Source organism: Mauremys reevesii, linkage group 13 (assembly GCF_016161935.1).
Source record: "Mauremys reevesii isolate NIE-2019 linkage group 13, ASM1616193v1, whole genome shotgun sequence".
Classification (NCBI taxonomy): Eukaryota; Metazoa; Chordata; order Testudines; family Geoemydidae; genus Mauremys; species Mauremys reevesii.
In genome coordinates this window covers 41237629-41256291 of record NC_052635.1, presented here as the reverse complement: position 1 = coordinate 41256291, position 18663 = coordinate 41237629, and the positions used below count along the sequence as shown (strand labels likewise).

At 45.4% G+C, this 18663-nt stretch overlaps 1 protein-coding gene and 1 long non-coding RNA gene across 21 annotated transcripts in view; one reads left to right on the top strand and one right to left on the bottom strand.

The window, feature by feature from the left end:
• The window catches only part of CDH4 (cadherin 4), an 823907-nt gene that overhangs the window by 28400 nt on the left and 776844 nt on the right, over positions 1 to 18663 (bottom strand). For all 20 annotated transcript variants that reach the window (XM_039498098.1, XM_039498099.1, XM_039498101.1 and 17 more), the window contains 2 exons: positions 13233 to 13418; positions 1239 to 1492 (listed from right to left, as the gene is read on the bottom strand). In XM_039498098.1, the coding sequence (XP_039354032.1) occupies positions 1239 to 1492; positions 13233 to 13418 (440 nt within the window). The remainder of the gene's footprint in view (positions 1 to 1238; positions 1493 to 13232; positions 13419 to 18663) is intronic.
• LOC120380389 lies at positions 9028 to 17477 on the top strand. Its single transcript, XR_005587753.1, has 4 exons — positions 9028 to 9161; positions 10988 to 11095; positions 11580 to 11656; positions 17369 to 17477. It is a non-coding gene; the product is annotated as an uncharacterized LOC120380389 (long non-coding RNA).

The window sequence follows — 18663 nt, the reverse complement described above, 5'->3', positions numbered from 1 at the left end:
CCTGTGGCCCGCGAGCCGCATGCGGCCCAGCAGGGTAAGCTAATTGTGGGCCAGGAGACATTTTGCAGACGTTGACTGTCCGCAGGCAATCCCCCCGGCAGCTCCCAGTGGCCGCGGTTCTCTGTTCCTGGCCAATGGGAGCTGCGGGAAGCGGCAGCCAGCACGTCCCTGAGGCCTGCCACTTCCTGCAGCTCCCTTTGGCCGGGAACAGAGAACCGTGGCCACTGGGAGCTGTGGGGGGCAGTGCCTGTGGCCGGTCAATGTCTGCAAAATGTTTCGTGGCCCGCAATCAGATTACCCTGATGGGCCGCAGGCTGCCCACCATTGGCCTACTTTGTTTATGCAGAGCAGCAGGTGTCTGATGCAAGCCTAACTCTTTTAAAAGTCAGGCCCATACAGTTCAGTGGAATTTGAACATGCACCTGGAAGGTGCCCAGGTGCTCCTGAAAGGGGGATGAAGAATGGTCTTGTGATTCATTCACTAGAATGGGACTCTGGAAAAGTAGATTCAGTTCCCAGCTTTGCTACATGTTTTCTTTGTGACATTGGACAAGTCACTTGGGGCTGGATTTTCAAAGGTATTTAGGCACCTGAAGATGCAGATAAGCCCTTTTCAAAATCCTGCCGATCTGCATCTTTAAGTGTCTAAATACCTTTGAAAATCTAGCCCTTAATCCTTCTGTGACACCTGTAAATTGGAATAATATTACTTCTTTCCACCTACCCTTTGTCCGTCTTGTCTATTTAGACTGTAAGCTCTTTGGGGCAGGGACTGTCTATGATCATGCATATGTACCTAGTACGGTGGGGCCTTGATCTAAGGAATAATAAATACGTTTTATACTGATAAGGGGACGTAGCTCCCCAAATGATGATTGATTTCAGTGGGGGTGGGTGAAGGCTCTCAGCATTGCTCAGAATTAGACCCTTTCTGAGATTCACTTATGTGACGCGGAGTCTGACAGTGTCTTACTCCACAAATAGCCCCATTCAGAATCTCACCCATTGGTATGGTCCTGAATATTAAAGGCTGCTAGGTGTGTTGAGAGCTTTGGATGGAGGGTGTTAGAGAAGTGCCAGGTATTATAATTACATTATATAGGATAGTTTATGCAGTAGATTCTGATTGGTGCACACTGTTGCTTTGATTGCTCTGACTGATGAATACCCCCAGTCTTCTATATCCTAACTCTTGCTCTTGATTTTATACTACCTGCTTTGTCCATCTGGTTTCCCACCTTACTGCTTGCTGCATGAAGCGATCAGGATCCACAGCTGAAAATGTTGTCAATGCCGTCCCCGTGGGCACCCCTTCCTCCAGCCTGATCAACTTGTGGTTCGTTGGGAAATAGGGTGCCTCATTGATATCCGTGACTGAAATGGTGACTCCTGCTGTAGACTGGAAGGACATCTGGATTCCGCTTGCTAGTGGAGCTTGGTTTGACACCATCACTGTCAGCATGAAAGCCCTGTTCATTTCGTAATCGACAGCCTACAACAAACAAGCACACAAGATAACCCCGTGTGAAGAATAAATCCCACCTGCTGGTGGAAAGCTGGAAGATTTAGAATGGGGACAATACCAGAGGTCACTGTGTAATCTAATTTCTGGGTGTAGGGCCAGGTTCTGCTGTGAGTTGCAAAGGTGTAAATCCAAAGTAATAACCACTTCAGCAAACAAAGTTACTCCAGATTCACACTTGGGTAAATAAGGTCAGAATTTGGCCCTTAGATTTCTGGGAAATAAGAATACAGGATAAAAAAAATTAGAAAGACTAGGAAGGATTTTCTCTAAGTTTTGTTCAGGTGCTCAGTATTTTCCAGAAGGGAAGGAGACTGACTTTGCCAATGTTTAACTATCCCAGTATCAGGGGCGCCGGAACAGAGGGGGCCATGGGGCCCTGCCCCTCCCTTTTTACCAGCGATAAGGGCAAGCGACGTGGTGGTGGGGAGAGGGTGGAAAGGAGAGAGTGGGGGGCAGAGTCTTAGGGGGAAGAAGTAGGGTGACCAGACAGCAAATGTGAAAAATCGGGATGGGGGTGGGGGGTAATAGGAGCCTATGTAAGAAAAAGACTCAAAAACTGGGACTGTCCCTATAAAATTGGGACATCTGGTCACCCTAGGAAGAAGCAGCATGGGAGTAGGGCCTCGGGGAGGAGTGGTGTGGGGGCGGGGCCTCGGGGGAATGGGCGGCGTGAGGGCAGGGAGAGGAAGAAGGGGCGGGGCCTTGAGGTGGTGCGGGGCCACTGTTCGGGCGCCTCTGACCCCCCCGCCCCATTTTTAAGATGCTTCCGCCGCTCCTGCCCAGTATACTACACTGGCAAGGTGCTCCTAGTGTGGATGCAGCTTTTGTCAGCATAGCCGACTCCAGTCCCCCCGAGCAAAATAATCTATACCGGCAAAAGCGCAGTTTTGCTGGTATAACTGTGTCTACACTAAGGGCTTCTGCGGGCACAGCTCTGTTGGTCAGGGCTCACACCTCCTCCCACCCTGTCCGACAGAACTATGCTACTAGACGTTTGTAGCATAGACCTGGCCTACCGTAGTATTCAGATTTCAGCAACCGCTCCCACCAAGGGCAGCTATAAAAGCAACAAGTGTAGCCATGTTCAAAGGAATCAGACAGGTACTTAACAGAGTTATTAGCATTTACAGCTGCTGGCTAAGTAACTGGGTCAGACTCAGTGGACGCCTGAGCCTGTAGCGTTCCTAGTTTCCTCTCAAGTAAGATAATATGTGAAGGTTGGGTCGCAAGGTACTAAAGCTGGTTTGGTAAATCATTCTGGCTCCCACTTGTGCCTTTGAAAGCTGGTCACGCATGATGCTTTACGGTTACTCACACATTTCCAAAGGTATGTTTTGCCAGTGGGTGGCTGTAGCTCTCATTTCAACATACACAAAAGGAGTGCGTCTCTTAGAAGTGAGAGGAAATAAAAAAGCTTTACCTGGCATAACTGATTGAACTGCAGGGTAATAATAATCTCTACACCGTCCCTGTGATTATTATGAGGGTAGCTTCTAATTATATGCCAGGGAGGCTTGAGTTATGCAGGATCACACCTCTGCCCATTAAAACATACTTTGCCATAATTTATTAATTTAGAAGTATATTAATTCCCTCTAATATGTCTTCTAATGTGATGACTATTGACTGGCTCTAGAGGCTGAGTGCCAGTGTCTCAGCTGGTGTAAACTGGCGAAACTCGAATGACTTCAGTAGAGCGATGCTGATTTGCACCAGCTGAGGCTCTGTCCCCTAAATTCCATGTAAAACACAGGAATGCCAGGGCTGAATTCAAACCCTGGAAAGGCTGGGCTGAGGCTAATGCCCACGAGGGAAAAACAAATTCCATGGAAGAAAAATGGCAAAAGGTAAAATATTGGAATCCGTGTTTGACTGAGGTGCTTGTGCAGGGTTCCCATTACTAAATGATTTTGTGACAGGCAGGTCCAACACTTCCTTAGTAAATAAAAGGAACTCACATAGACTGATACCCAGAACACCCACCAGCACTGGCGCAGGGACTCACGCTGCTTTCAAGAAAGGAGGCACATTAAAACTTCTTACTTCAACACTATTTGAGGCCTTGGAACTGTTCAGCTAATGTGTTTCCAGCTCCGAACTCTCCTTCTAGTCCCCTTAATTCATATTCATTAATACTTCATTTTCCTCTGCACTTGCCTGCTGCTAAATATATCAAACTAAAAAAAATTATTTATACACATTCAACCCACCGTTCTGTGGGCTGTAGCTCATCAGATGAAGGTATGTTGAGGGACGGGACCCATAAAGCAGAAGACACTGCACTGATATGCTATGAGAAGCAGAGATTTGTTAATGAATTCAGTTTTGGCCTGGCTCTTGGGTCCAGGGGAACTACTTCAAATCTGTCTGTTCTCACTCATCCTCATCCTTGCCAAGGATTCCTGAGCATCCCTTTTAGAACCTTCTTCCCTACAAGGCCTAGTATTGTAGCCAAAACTTCCTTAGCCTGGGCTGGAGAGGATACCTTCAGAATGTGACAGTGATCAGACTTGATCCTCTATCAGTGCTGACACTAAAGGCCACTATCAGTTCTCTCTAATATTTCTTCCACTGTGCTGAGAATTTACTGATTCTGTGCTGTATTCCACACCCTTTGCACAAAGGGAGTGGAGACCGACTGCCAAATCCTAACCCTCCCCTGGAACGAGGGAGTCCTCAGCAGGTGCAGACGGGTGTAGCTGGTTCTTATGCCTCTCTCCCTGTGGCCCCCATGCCCAGCAGAGGGGTGCACTGGGGCTGGAGGGAGTTGTTCATGGGCAGAGAGAGGTGGGCAGGGAGGAGTGGCTGGACTGCGATACACTCTGGTAATCCCCAGCTGGTAGATGGTCCCTGGAGGATCAGGTTAGAACAGCCTCCAATCTGCACCTGAGGTTGGTCAGAGACTCAGAGAGCTGCAACTGGCTCCCTGACAGCCCTCTCAGTCTCCTGGCTTAGCAGAGAATCTGCCTTTGCTTGTTTTAGGTATGCAAAGGGAATGCTAGGCCCGAATTCAAACCACAGAAACACTGAGGCCAATGGAGAAAATTCCATAGGGGGGAGAAAAAGGTGAAATATGGGCTCTGTATCTGACTGAAGTGCTTGTGCTAATCTTCCCATTGCTAAAGAATTCCATAGCAGTCAGGGCCATTTCAGCCCTACACAGACTTAATACAGAACATTCCCTGGACAGCATCCATCAGGGAGACTCTTACAGAGCCCTGACTTCAACTTAGAGCTGACCTCTGTGAAGCAACCCAATGGTGCAACCGCTGCCTGCCCTTCCTCAGGGCTGCATACCCACCAGGATGGCAAGCTATGCAAACTGCACTTCCCTGCCTGCACGGAGGTCAATCCAGTTCTCAGTATAATAGCTGCGTGTAAACGGAATAATCCGCTACTATTGATATTAACCTCAAACTTTATTTCATTTATGTGTGTCTCTGGGGTACCATATGGTTTATCTGAGCATATGGATGGCAAATGGGTATGCAATGGGTGAGCATTAATCAGATGTGACGGGACAAACCTCGTAGTGGTTTGTTCCTCCAGTTTTCAATTCTTCACACTGGGCTAACACTTTTCATCTTCATGTCACTGAAAATGCTAGATACTGATTAGCCAAACAGCAGGAGCAATAGCCCAGAAATATGTAACATCTTGGATGAGAATATGTCTCAGGCAGAATCTGATTCCTCATGTATTTCTTTTATTATATATGTGTGTGCATGAGAAAGAGATGTATGTGTATTCATATGATATATTACACACACACACAAACACAATAAAGGAACATTATTTAAGACTGCAAAATCAAACACTCAAAAGACAGGAAATTCCAGAATTAAGGTTGCCTGTGCAACCTTAATTTAGCCCCCTTGTGTGTCTGCATTGTCACAGTCTTTAATTACATGATCACATAGTATTTCTACCACAGGACCTCTGTCTCAGTCAGAGAACAAGACAGATAGTGCTCAATTAATGAGCAGCTATTGAATATTTTTTTCCTCCTTATTCAGACCTTGCTCTGAAGACAGAATTATTAATTTCATCAGAATTATTAATTTCACTATAGCTTGAGTGCTTCACAAATATTAATGAATTTATTTTCACAACACCCTTGTGAAAGGAGGGGTATTATTATCCACATTTTGCACATGGGGAACTAAATCACAAAGGAGTAAAGTCAAAAGTATTCACCAATTTTGGGTGCCCAATTTGAGCTGCCTAAGACCTGTTTTTTCAGAGGACTTAGCACTTCACACGTTTAAAGCACACCTCCCATTGACTTCAGCTGCTGCTGCAAGTGCTCAATACTTCTGCAAAAAAAATCAGGGTCTCAAGCTGGGTGCCCAGAAAGTGAGTAATGCCCAATTATCGTCCACCTGTGAAACGTTTTGTTTAGGTGACTTGCCCAGCATTACATAGGAACTCTGTGGCTGAGACAGGGATAAAATCCAGTTCTCCAGGCTAGAATTCAACTGTCTTAACCATGAGACAATTTTCTTCTCTACAGGACCCCAATGCATCCACAGAGCAAGCAGGTCCATCTTGTGCAGTGAATGAGGCAGGGGTCCGGTGGGAAAATAGTAGGTGATCATGTAATTAACAAACAACCACAACACATACACACAAGGGAGGGTGTGACGGAAGGTTGCACAGGCAACTTTAATTCAGGCATTTCCCAACTTCTGAGTGCTTGTCTTTGCAGCATTAATGCTTTTTAATGTAGGTTTTTGTGTGTAACTTCCTAGGTTTTTTAAAAAGCAAACTGAAAAAATCTCAAAATTCCATCACTTTGCCCGTGAGTTTAGTGGATATTTGCTGACAGTAAAGTGAGAGTCTGGGATCTACAGTTCCTTTCCAAGTTCTGGAAGGGACTGTGCTGTAGCAGGCATAGTCTCTTCTGCCAAATCCTCCCCTGAGCATAACCCCTTCTGCCTCATCCTCTCCAACTTGTCCTTGTCCCATCTCTTTTCCACCCCTGGTTTCTCATCCTAGTCCCATTCTCCTCACCTAGTCAGGCTCAGTCTCCACTCCTCAAGTTTCTCATCCCAATCTCCTCGCCCAGTAGATCCTCGTTTCATCCCACTGTCCCCAGCCAGTGCCAGTTCCTTCCCTCCCAGCTTCTCATCTGATCTGTCTCTTCCCCACACCCTGGCCTTCAGGTGCCTCCCTTCTGCTCACATTCCCCATCCTCGCAGCCCCAATCCCCCTTCCTAGGCACCTAGCCACTCTCATTGTCGTCCCTTCACTCCCTGCATTTTTGTCCAAGTCTCTTTGCCCTGCCCGTTCCAGTTCTCTCTCTTCTCCCTAGCTCCTCACAGGGCCGCCAAGAGGGGGGGGGGCAAGTGGGGCAATTTGCCCTGGGCCCCGCAGGGGCCCCCACAACAGTTTTTCAGGGCCCCTGGAGCAGGGTCCTTCACTCACTCCAGGGGCCCCGGAAAACTCTTGCGGGGCCCAGGCCCCCGGAGCTTCTTCCGCTCCAGGTCTTCGGCGGTAATTCGGCGGTGGGGGCCCCCTGCCGCGGGTCTTCGGGGCACTTCGGCGGCGGGTCCCAGAGCGGAAGGACCCCTCGCCACCAAATTACCACCGAAGCATTTCAAGCAGGTAGCTTCCTCCTCCACATTGCCTGGGCTCAGCCGCAGGTTACTGACAGCACAGGGGAGACAGGCTTCCTGCTCCCAGTTCGGGTATCTGGACCTGGACAGGGCACAGACCGTAGCAGCCCAGAGCTGACACTGCAGGGAAAGTCCTGCTCAGTCCCAGGCTGGAGTATGCCCAGTGCAGATGGAATCTGATAGGAATTTAGCTTCTAATAGCCAAGAAGTCTATATGCATGGTTTATAATGTGGCCAAATTTGGACAGACTTTCATGGGGATGACAAAAGGCACATCCCTGTCGGAAAGGCCAGTCCTCTGCTAAATTTCAAGTCCGTTCTCCAAAGCATGGGGGTGCTACAACTATTCAAAAAAAAACACAAAAAAGAAAACAAATCCCAGCCCACCCACCGCACATTTTTAACATTGGCAAAACAATGTATTTTTCCCAAGCCTTATTCTCAGAAATGGCCAAACTGTTTTGGCTGAAATTTTCCAAAAAAATTTAGCCTGAGGCAGACATCCAGCATGGAAAATTTCAGCCTCTCAGACTTGGCAAAGTTATAAGCAACTAAAAACAGGGTCTTCTAATGGGAGCTATTGGGCAACCTTAGTAATAGATACTGCTACCAGTCCTGCCTATAACATATTTACATTTCTCTTTGTGAGCTAGAATTAACAGCATATGAATATAATAAATGATATTCACATTAGAACCAACTTTATCCCTGAAGTTCTCTTATCCAAAACTGGGTTATGTCCCCAGACATTCATTAGTTAGATTATGAACTTCCACACTTACCTCAAATTTGTGAGAGTGACTCACCCTCACCCATTTGGTTAAACAGCATTCAGTTTTTCTCTAGTCCAGTGGAACATACAACAGCCCCGGTTTGGGGCTGCACCCATGTAACCACAGGCAGAATTAAGCCAAGCATATATTCTTTAACTCTCTATGACACTTATGATACCCAGGCCCAAATGTCCCAAAGCACAAGCAATTTATTTGCACCTGATTTGCACATGCACAACGATCAATGCTTCACATCAAATGTATGTGCACAGACAAACCTGACTTGCATGTGATTTGGGTGTTGAGCCTGAGCACTTCTGCAGGCATACTTACATTTTGATCCCACAGAAAAACACAAATGAAGCTCAGCATACAGGCCAATGAGAGCTCACACACACACTACTATTACATGTGCCAGACTGGGGTACTTATGGGGCTACCCTGTTACCTGTCACCTGGGAGGCTTCTCCTTCACTTTGCCATACCACCTTGGTTGTATTAAATCATTTTCAGTCTTGGCCTCTAACTTGCATGACAACTGCTTGCCACCACAAAAGTGGGTCTGCTCCCGCTGTGTGCACACCAGTATTTAAATGTGCCACGCAGGCAGTTGGGATCTATATATTCGGGGTGCGCCCACTTTTGCAGGCACTATCCGCTGTGTGCACAAAATTTGAGGCTGTCCAAAAATATGGCTCTGACATCTTGTCTTGGGACGCACAGCTCAGCCTCCTACGAGCACAGCGGCTCAAATTACCTAAGCACAGCTGGTTAAAACAGGGGGCTTACAATGTGTCCTTCTCTTCTCAACATACTTGTAACTGCTCTTAGAGATCACGTTCTGAGGCCTGGTCTACACTACGGGGGGGGGGGGGTGAGGGGGGAGGTTCGATCTAAGTTACGCAACTTCAGCTACGTGAATAGCGTAGCTGAAGTCGAAGTACCTTAGCTCAAATTACTTACCCGTCCTCACGGTGCGGGATTGACGTCCGTGGCTCCCCCGTCGACTCCGCTACCTCCACTCGCTCTGGTGGAATTCCGGAGTCGACGGGAGCGCGTTCGGGGTCCGATATATCGCGTCTAGATGAGACGTGATATATTGAACTCCGAGAAATCGATTGCTACCCACCGATCCAGCAGGTAGTGAAGACGTACCCTGACTCTGCTGTGTCACTACTGAGTGGGAAGTACCTCTCTCTCCATTTACAAGGCTTGCCGTGGAGAAAAGGGCCTTGCACCGTCACAGTAAGGATATGAAAAGCAAAAATGAAACTGTCTCCTTTGGTGATCAGACTGGAAGGGCACAGCTGGTTTGCTGGAGCTGGTTAAATGCTGCAGAAATAGCCTTCCCGGACATTCATTTGCGTTCTGACTGGCTGTTTGGTTTCAACAGCTTTATGCCCCTTTTGGTTTGTGAACATGCACAAAGACGTGTGCAGGGGGGAGGAGTGTTCTTCACAAGAATACACCTACTGCATTATATTTGCTACTTCCTGTAGGCCAGGATGTGAACTCTTTTACTCACACAATTAGTCCCATAGGTGCCGACTCCATGGGTGCTCCGGGGCTGGAGCAGCCACACACAAAAAAGTGGGTGCTCAGCACCCATTGGTGGGCCCCACTGATCAGCTCCTCCCCCCCAGCACCTCCCACCCGCTGCTGATCAGCAGCTCCTCCCCCCCAGCACCTCCCACCCGCTTCTGATCAGCAGCTCCTCCCCCCAGCACCTCCCACCCGCTGCTGATCAGCAGCTCCTCCCCCCCCCACCTCCCACCCCCTGCAGATCAGCAGCTCCTCCCCAGCACCTCCCACCCGCTGCTGATCAGCAGCTCCTCCCCCCCAGCACCTCCCACCCGCTTCTGATCAGCAGCTCCTCCCCCCAGCACCTCCCACCCGCTGCTGATCAGCAGCTCCTCCCCCCAGCACCTCCCACCCGCTGCAGATCAGCAGCTCCTCCCCCCAGCACCTCCTGCCCACTGCTGATCAGCAGCTCCTCCCCCCCAGCACCTCCCACCCACTGCTGGTCAGCAGCTCCCCCCCAGCACCTCCCACCCGCTGCTGATCAGCAGCTCCTCCCCCCAGCACCTCCCACCCGCTGCTGATCAGCAGCTCCTCCCCCTCCAGCACCTCCCGCCTGCTACTGAGCAGCTGTTTAGCTGGAGGTGCTGGGGGGAAGGGAGAAGAGCAGGGTTAGGAAGAGGTGGAGCGAGGGCGGGGTGTACTCAGGGGAGGGGGGCGGAATGGGGCAGAGAGAGGCAGGACAGGGGCAGAGTGGGGGCAGGAAGAGGCAGAGTGGGGTTGGTCAGTGGGGGGGGAGGGGTGGATTGGGGGCAGGGACTGGGGCCGAGTCAGGCTCGAGCACCCCCAGGGAAATCAGAAAGTCGGTGCCTGTAATTAGTCCTGTTGAGTTCAAGGGGACATACGTGTTCTAAACTAGTCACCATTGTGAGTATAAGGTTCACTGTCGGGCTCTATTTGTTATTCTCTTGTTTAAAAAGTTTCACTGGTCCAACCAGGGAGTAGAAACAATGTAATGTGACCTAGGCGACCACTCAGATGCTGTAGGATGTAATATGTAGAATGTATATTTTGGGTGTTGGGACATGCGAAAAGATGCCCGCTTGTCTATCAAAGAAAGAGAGCAGCTAGATAAAAAGATGAGCCAGCAATCAGGTAAACAACTGCGTTAACGAACTAATCTTAGTTCTAGGCAGAAAAAAGTGTTTATACAATATATAACAAACAGCTTTGTAACAGTGTATGTAAGGCAAGCACCTGAATGTGGGGGCACACTTACATTTAACCCCATGCTGTGCCCTGTTTTGGTGGACTGATCACTCAATGAAGCAGCGAATCAATGACATACTTCTTCAGCCTAAGCGTCTGTCTGTGAGCCTGTGCCTTCGGGTGGTGGGAAAGAACTGGCCAATAGATGCCACAAGCAGTGATCACTGAGGGGTCTGAGGTCAATTTGCACTCAGTCCCCCAACAGTAAAACATTTTGTCTTAACTGAAAATGCTCAACAGTTTTCAAAGAAGGTGAAATCCAGAGTCTTTCCTTCCCCCCCCAGGAACAGTTAGTCGGAGGCAGTTTTCTCGCACACTCTCCTGTTGAAGAGCACTGAGAAAGTCTTCCAGTTTGATAAGAGTGAGAAACTTAGGATGTACAGAAGAAGCAGGTGAGGGTATCTACTAAAGACATTCTATATAATTTCAGGCTTTGAGCTCAGTGTGACATGATAGGATTTTTGGTGTGATTCGTTGCATTGTGATCACCATTGGTTATATAGCAATGGAAAATCAGCATTGGCATCAATGGCATCTTGACAAATCTGTCCTGCTTTTTGCCTGCGGTTTCTGAATAAGGGATGGTTCATTATGCAAAAGTCCTGGTGTAGCAAGGATGATCATGTAAATCCCCTGGTTTTCACTTTGATGTAGCTCTAAAACTACAGTCATGACACTTTATGCTTTATCAGGAATAAAGGGCTTTTTTCTTTTAGTGAAAATTTTATGGGTGTTGACATTTCTACTTCAGATCAGCTGCCGAGGTGGAAAAAAGTGAAATTGTTTCATTTGGCCATGTTGAGTTTTTGTTTTTCAAGCAGAATAACCCCCTCCCGCCATCCCAACCAAATCTGAAAAGGTATTTTGATGTTGCAGGAGATAAGGCTGTCAGTCATCGTTAGAGAGCAATAAGAGTGATAAATAAAAAGACCTGCTGAAATACCATCTAGCAGGTAAGATCATGCTTCCTTTAAAGTTTCAGCAAAGTGGCGTTTGCAGACACAAACACACAGCCTAAGGGGCAAAGAACAGGACAAGCTCACACATTCCTACCACAGTAATCTGAATGGCATTTCACTGATGTCATTTTTCCTAATAGTCGAAGTGTATGTATTAAGAATGACTGCAATTTGTTAGCTACGAGGGAGTGTTTTTTCACCCACAGAGTCATTCTTTAATTGTGCAGCTCTTTACACTTTAGTGCTGCTGCTACACTGTATTTATTAAAACTTTTTTGTTAAGAGAAGGTCACACTTTTCAAAAGGTAGAGGCTTTGTTCTTGACAGCATAAATAAATCTTTTCAGGTGCAGCGCATGGTACATGTAGGGCAAGTTCCTTCAGATCACAGCAGCCTATTCATACTTCTTTCGCTTTCTTGAGAGTCAGTGGGAACATCCGTAGGAATCTTATCTACTAACTGATTCACTGAATGTTGAATGAATGTAGCTGTGTTCTGACTGCATTTAATATCTGCAGAGGCATTCACTGCCTGGGGTTGCTGGTCTTATGCAAGTGAATGTGAAGCAAGCCCTCAAATGAAGACTGAACTCGTGTTCTTTGGAGGGGTAGGGGACGAAGGGAAATGGAATTTGATACCTATTCCAAAAACTCTTCGGGTTCCAGGTTCCAAGCTGTAGCATTTAGGAGATTGTAGAAACTGGATGAAAGTGGATGAGGCAGAGCTCCAACTTCACATTGCTCACTTCCTACTTCTGCAGCAATATTGAAAGCAATAAGCTGTAGGTTAAGAATATCCAGGGACCTGTTTCTCAAGGAGTCTTTGGGCCAGATCCTCAGCTGGCATAAATGTGTATAAAGCCATTGATGTCAATGCAGCTGCTCTGAGTTACACCAGCTGCATATCTGGCCCACAAAGTGTGCTGATGGTTTGGTATCGGTAAAGCAATAGCTCCCAAACTTTTCAGGCAACTCTATTAGACTAAAACCTTCCCTGCACCAGCTACAGACGACTTTGTCCCCTTTCCTCTTTGCCACCAGCAACCTCATCCCTCCTTGTGACAACAATCCTCCTTCTCTCCCTGCTTTCATAAGATATCAAGTGTTCAGGTTTTGTGCTGCTGCCCATCTCACATGCAGATGGGTATGCTCCAACCTTCAATGGAGCGTGGTGCGCTCCAAATCCTAGAATACGTCAGACTGGGCAAGGCTACAGAGTACAATCTCCTCTATAGTTTGGAGCCAGAAAATGGTAAGACAAACAGGAGTAGTACCTTGAAGTGCAGCTCAGAGACTGGGTCCTATGTTCATCATGTGAGTGTTTGTGAGGGCTTGTGGTGGCGCAGTCAAAGAATGAGAGGGTGGTGAACCAAGAATTAGTGGCTTGTAGTACAGTATGCATGTCACGTGCTACAGAGAGAGATGGGAAACAGCAGGTGGAGGTTCAGGCACTGACATTCCCAGCCAAAGAAGACATGAAATAATGGCAGACTTCTGGGAATCCTCCTGGGAATAACAGCTTAGAGGGTCGCAAAGCCTGACTCAATTTGGCTCCCATTGAAGTCACCTACCTTCACCACAGTTACCATGCCTTCATTGGTAACTGGATCCGTCCGAATGGTGAAATGACCTGAAGGATCTCCACTGATAATGCGGTACACGGCGTTCCAGTTGGGGGAGTGAGGCTGGTCCCGGTCCATCACAGTCAAATTTGCAACCACAACTTCCACTCTGTTCTCAGGAACCTCCCCGGAATACTGCAGTCAAGAGACAGGAACTGTTATGAAGAGTTCTTAAGGATTGCAGGGCTAAATCCCCAGCTGGCTTAAATTAGCATAGCATCCTATGTTGATTTACATCAGCTAAGGAACTGGACCTCAGTGTTCAGAGACGGTACTTGTAGTAAAATAAAAGTTCAAAGTATTCTCAGTTACTACACCTGCCCCTGAGTCCCGTTGGCACTTGTGGGTTTACAATTCCATGTTCTTTTCTTTAAATGTTTTTCCCCATCCTGTTGCTGTCTGAAAGACCTACACAAACAAATGCGTGAAACTGACTAACTAGCCAAGAGAACAGCCAAACCGTTGTCAGATGTGCAAAGTAAGCAAATTGGGGGAAAAAAAGAGATTTCCCCCCCTTAGCAATCGTGTTCAGTTATAGTAATCGGAGCTGTTAATTGTGACAATAGGAGATGAAAATTGTCAGATCAAAGTGATTTTTTTTTAAAATTTGACTGTGTACCTTTAATGTAAAACAGGGGTAGGCAACCTATGACACGTGTGCCGAAGGCGGCACGCAAGCTGATTTTCAGCGGCACTCACACTGCCTGGGTCGTGACCACCGGTCCGGGCGGCTCTGCATTTTAATTTAATTTTAAATGAAGCTTATTAAACATTTTAAAAACCTTATTTACTTTACATAAAACAATAGTTTAGTTATATATTATAGACTTATAGAAAGAGACCTTCTAAAAATGTTAAATGTATGACTGGCACCTGAAACCTTAAATTAGAGTGAATAAATGAAGACTCGGCACAGCACTTCTGAAAGGTTGCCGATCCCTGATGTAAAACATTTTCAGATACTCAACTTTCAAATGATGCAATCTTATAGCTTGATTTTATCTAATTTTTCTTCTTTCTGCTTTTGATTTGATTTTGCCTACTATTTTTCTAGTGATTTTTTGCATCAGCCTTTCCTATAGGTTAATTCTATTGTTTGTTTTCATGAACCACATCCAGTTTATGCATATTATGATGCATTATCTGCCTTCCTCTCAATATTCTGCTTTCAGAACCTTGATTTATCATATATCTGGTCAAGGACCCTTGATAGTTTGTATTTCCTGCCTTTAGGGCCCAAAAGCTCCCACTAAGACACCTAAACAATGCCCAAATCTTCAAATGTGCTCAGCAGACTCAAGCTTCTATTGACAACAATTGCGAATCAACACTTAGATGGGCATACAGCAAATTAAACACTGGGCAAACAATGGAGCTGCTGGCCCCAGTTCTGAAATTGAAACTCAGGCCCCAACTGTGGGCTCAGAACACTTTTGAAAATCTGGCCCTTAATATGTATTTATGCAGAAGTATGCTAATTACAACAACTAATTATTTTGTTATTTAGCTGAAGATTCCCTTTAAAGTACTATTGTTCTAGTCTGACACCATTCAACATTTTTGTTTAGATATACTTGCCACCAATATATAACATTTCACATCTGACAGCAAAAAGTTTTAATTTGCCATATGCCAATCTAAATGTAGTTTTGCCCTTTAGTGATATCTTTAATGGCATTTTGCGTTCTTTTCACTTATGCCCGTCCTAAATACGTTTTCATTAGCACATACAGATGGTATTTTTGCCTACGTCCATTAGGTAGTGGAGCAAAACAGTGGGATGCCACTTATTAATTCTAGTTCCAAACTATATCATAGCTCCTCTACTTCTCTTTGTTTCCCACTATGTAGCCAGGTCTTTATGTATTCTCATGCCCGTTTTGGAATCTCTGCAGCATTCAGTTTAAGCAGGGGAATATATGGAAATTTATCAAAAGCCTTTTGAAAAATCCATTAGATCATGTCATCTACACACTTCTATTATCAGTCTCGTCTGAAACCTGCTCAAAAGAACTCAAGGAGATTAGTTAGGCAGGAGCGTCTCTTGCTAAATCCATGATGGTTATATCCCACTGGATTAGATTAATGTTGTACTGCATGCCAGTGATGACAAGTTGATCGCTCTTTGGTTTGCTTGGGCAGTTGACTGCACTGTGTTAAAATCAAGGTATCATATTTGCTGTAATTCCAAGGGAACTAAGCATGTTAAATTGAGTAATATACATATCCCAGGTCACTGCCAATTCCTGTCTTGAGCCCATGTGAATCACATGAATTAAGAGAAATTTAAAGATTTAATCTATCCTATCGTTCAAATCTTAAAGCCCTCAGCCAACTTTTCTTTACTCAGGCTAAACTCCCATTGCCTTTAGAAAGAGTTTTGCAAGCAAAACTGTGATTGTACAGTCTTATTTCAAGACTATACAAGAAATAAGTGTGGACTTCAGAATTTGGTCCGCTATTCATTTAACTCTTTGCGGGAGCAAGTAGGATGAACTCATTCAGAACAAATCATTGATAGAACTTTTTGCTATAACAGTGGACCAAATCCTGCAAGATACTGCACATCCTTTACTCCCAGTGGGCTACATCCTGTAAGGGGCTGAGCCTTTGTCCCATCCACTGAAGTCAGGCCTTTTGGGAAAAATCCTATGGAATTTAATAGGGATGAAATCGATAGAATTTTATAGAAATAACTCTAAAAGCCTTTAGACTTTGAGAGAGAACAATATTCTCTCTCAGAGTTATTTCAACCCATCAGATATAATTCTCTAACATGTGTTTTAAAAGAAGCCTCCAGGAAGGTTATTATTTTCTGTAAGACTTTTCCATAAGGGTGGGAGTCACAATGCTCAGCAAGTATTAAGCGTCTTTCAGGATTTGGTCCATTCAGGTCATTGGGAGTTGATGGCATCTGAGGAAGCAATCAACCCTTTACAAGATCCAGGGGTTTCCGTGGAAATTGATCATTATGCATACAGGGCCAGATCAGCATTATGCATACAGGGCCAGATCAGAGTAGCTGCACTGAAGTCAACGGAGCTATACCAACTTACACCAGCTGAGGAATGAATCCTGAAAGATACTTAACACTTTGAAGTCGACATCAATTTTTTATCAGCCGTGGCTCAGTACTCATTGTAACCCACTGCCTCAGCCCTCCGATCTATCTGACACTCTTCCATTGTTTATGTAAGCATGTGCTGTAACGTGCCCACAATTCTGTTTGCCTTTAATAAAATTAAGTAATGAAATTAAATGACATCTGGTACTGAACGGATGGGGGTTTGGAGATGCTCAAACATATTTAACATCATTTCCTCCCTATCCTGAAGTAATTGAGAATGATGAGCAGTGCGATATTTTACTGTGCTTTCCCCAGGCCTAGTAAGTTTTCTTTAACGAAGAGTGCAAGGGATTTTCAAATAGCGAGAGGAGTATCTCTGCTCAAACATTGTAAAATAATGAGGGGTCCAGAGAGAAGTGCTGGAATAAACAACAACAACAACAACTCAGTAGTGCCTGCCCTATACTTGCTGCTTTATCGTGAGTGTGATTTTTATAATGTCAGGTAAAAGGAGTACAATAATTAGCAGACAAATGTTTTCGGAAAACAGACACCCTATTCCAGCTTGTCCCATGATCTCCATAATCCAGTGTGCTCTGCATGGACTCCACCTGACACACATGGGAGGCAACAGAGCTCATCCCTCTTGAAAGCACTTGCAAGATCAGGCCCTAAATGCACTCATCAGTGCCATTTTATGACTCTAGGCAAACTGAGGCAACTCAGACTTATCCACAATGAGAAAGTTACAGAGAACCTGTTATTTAACCTATGAAGGGAATTGGTTTTTCTTAGCAACAAAACTTTGGTCTCCTCTTCCGGGCTAGTTTCTACAAGCAGTTGCCTCCTTCTAAGGACTGCAGCCCAAATGAGAATAGAGACAGGACATTCTAATGTAATGTGAATCAACAGTGTGCATGAGAACAGTCTCTGCAACACCAATGTGTTCACACTGGATCCATGTAATTGAAGACCGCCTCCACCTCTTTCCTAGTGTTCTAATTGATACATTTTTCAGAAGAACACCACCAGAAAGAACTATACTACAAACAAAACAGAAAAGGAGATTTCTCAATGAGGAAGCAAAATTTCAGTCAGAAGGATGCTTGTGGGAATCAAAACAGGTCCTCATTCCCAGTGGCCACTGCTGAAATCCAAAAGTGCCTGCTCCTTCTTGTTCTGGGGTTTGCATCATCTCTGTTTGCAGGTATGAGGATGAGGTAAGACTATTTTTGAGATGAGTTGATTGTTATGAAACAGCTGTTCAAAACTTTCATTATAGAACCTGAAACCACATGAAACACACCTACATTTTAGATGTAAGGACAAACTTGATGCCCAGCTTAGGTGTGTTGAAAGCTAAGGTTTGGGAGCCTTTCAAATGAACCCAGGTACAGTTTTAATTGACCCCGGACTCATTTATGATTTTAACATGGAACCCGGTTGAAACGTATCTGTTTTGACTGAGGTTGACTTTGAGATTGTTTATGCCTGAAATTCAAGAGGTGCAAACCCATATGCACTGAAATCGAAGAAAAGGATGCATGTGGCCTCTTACAAAGCAAAACTGTAGAGTTTCACCCAGCTCTGCAACAAGCATCACGTCGGAGAGAAATCTCGTGTCAGTTTTGAGCAGGCATCACACAGGAATCATCTAAAATATTCACTGCTTAAGATATTTTATCATCATCTACATCTTCACTTTATCCTAATATTGTAACATTTACTTGTATTCATCTGTAATTTATTTTGCTTCATTTTCTGTTGCTGCATTATGAAGCTTTTCATCTTCTTAGTCCTTTTTTTAATCTCTCCCTCGCTAGTTATTTTGGAACTGATTGTTATTCAGTCTGAACGTACATTATGAGATAAATAATCACTCTGCCAATTTACCATGATTTCTTAAACCTGCCCTATTCATCTGAAGTTATGTAGGTTCCATTTTTTTTCCATATTGGTATGATTGTGAAAGATCCTCGCACTGGTCTCTAGAGTAGGCCTGGCTGAAGTCATATGGTGCTGGAAAGGTACTAATTCATTTTGATTTCCAGGCTGCATAAAATTATACTGAAGTCGTTTAACCCTAGAGTTTATTTTTGTCTTGCTCAGTACTTGACAGCACATATGTACAAGCATCACTCAAAGGAGAAAAGGGAATGAAGCAGGGGAATGATAAGTTCACACGACTTTGCAGTATCTCCTAAGTCTAGTCTGAACTGCAGAGCCAAGCACAGTGGAATAAAACCAAGCAGCTCCTTCCAGCCACTCCCAGTGTGTGCTGATGTGAGATAGCTGAATAGGGAGAAAAATTAT